This window comes from Puma concolor, chromosome E4, assembly GCF_028749965.1.
Source record: "Puma concolor isolate L17-30 chromosome E4, mPumCon1.1.hap2, whole genome shotgun sequence".
In the NCBI taxonomy this organism is placed as follows: domain Eukaryota; kingdom Metazoa; phylum Chordata; class Mammalia; order Carnivora; family Felidae; genus Puma; species Puma concolor.
Genome location: NC_141683.1, coordinates 4,353,435 through 4,355,085, shown reverse-complemented (window position 1 = coordinate 4,355,085; position 1,651 = coordinate 4,353,435). Strand labels below are relative to the sequence as shown.

Genomic DNA, 1,651 nt, shown 5'->3' with positions numbered 1-1,651 from the left:
AAACCAAACTGGGTTCCTGGCGGAATTTTGCACACATCTGGAGCTAACAGAACGACGCGGAGCTGGTGAGGATCGCCCCTGTGCCGTTCCCTGAGCCTCGGGCGGGTGTGGTGACCCATCCTTTTAGTCACAGCTGCCCCTCCCCCCACTCTGCACCCTGCTTGTGCTCCAGAAGAACGCACTGACTTCCAAACAAGCGGATCAGAGAGGGCTGGAGATTGCAACAAGTACCCCCCGGAAGCAGGCGGCACAATGCAACATGTTTTACTCGGCAGCGTGCAGACGGGGAAATTGAAAAAGGCAAGAGCCACAGGTAGTGGGATCTCGTGGGCGGCGGCCTTGAGCGGGTTCCTCGCGCCTGGGTCGTGTTCGAGTGCTCTTGTTGAGTCGGGCTCAGCTCCACACCAGGGGCTTGATGACGACGTGCCCTTTCAGCTCATCGGCCAGCACACACCAGCCCAGGACGTTGGGATTCAGGTGGGAGCTCTGTTGCACCAGTAGGATCTGCTCTGGGGACAGCACAGAGTCCCATGTGTACGAGTCCCCGATCTCCCCCACCAAGGACTGGGCCTTCTGAAACCCCCGTCCGTAGGCATCCAGGACCATCTTGGGGTGACCTCCTACCGTGTAACCCTGCTTCAGACCCTTTTTCACCAGCGGCTTCCCATTGACCCAAAACTCGGTGATGCCAGTGGAGGGCTCCCAGCTGGTACAGATGTGCACGGGGCTGGGGGCCGTCTCGGTCACTTTGAAGGTGGCTTTGGTTCTTCCGATGTACAGGGAGTAACTCCCAACTTTGTCCTTGAAGACCAGGAGCCCACTGTCCTTGCCCGGGGCGTTGTAGGAGAGGCTGTGGGTACAGAGCAGGTCATCTTAGGCTCAGAAGCACAAGGTGGAGTTCTTTAGAGGGTCCTCCAGCTTTGGGGTCAAGGTCACACAGGCAATAGAAGATTCTCGAGGGAACACAAACACCTTCCCACTGAGGTCCGTGGGGTAGAGGAAGATGACCTTCACCACACATGCAGGGTGAAAATGACCTACCCACCCCCCTGTCTCATCTCGTGCTCTCTGCCCCCCCCCCCCCCCACCCGACCACTGTACCTGTCTGAGCAAAGACTCCCAGGAGGTTGGCCAGGGCAGATACCCAAAGCAGCAGCTTGTCCATGCTCGGCCTGGGGCTGTGCCAGCAGCAGAGTGACTGGGCTGAGGGTACAGAAGGCACCATGCTTGTACCCCACCCCCCAGCTTCTGAGGCTCACCTCTTAGGCCTGAGGCTCCCCGGGGTTTATATGCGGCCGTAGGACGTAGGACGGGGCTTGGGGGATTTTCCAGCCTGTCCCCAGGATCAACAGTCAGAGCCCCTGATGGAAGGAGGGTTGGGCCCCTGCTGGGAAATCACCGGGGCCATTTATTAGGTACAGGGGCTGCCGGGGAGCCCCGCCCCCTGTGACCTGGTTCCTGGCAGGGAGGGGCGGGAGGTGGAGCGGGGGCGGGAGGAGGGGCGGGAGGTGGAGCCGGGGGCGGGAGGAGGGGCCCAGTCAGCCCATGGAGGTGGGGGGCTCACCCCTGCTCTCTTTAGGAGCCTCTGCTGAGACCTCCTGAGCTCTGGCCTCCCCGGCTTTGCGTGCGAGGCCTCTTTCCATACGTCTGT

General features: G+C 60.9%; 1 protein-coding gene across 1 annotated transcript; it reads right to left on the bottom strand.

The window, feature by feature from the left end:
• Positions 1–393: 393 nt before the first annotated feature.
• APCS (amyloid P component, serum) lies at positions 394–1,165 on the bottom strand. Its single transcript, XM_086694686.1, is given in 2 exon segments — positions 394–991; positions 1,107–1,165. Coding segments are annotated over 2 exon segments (657 nt in total).
• Between the last annotated feature and the right edge of the window lie 486 nt (positions 1,166–1,651).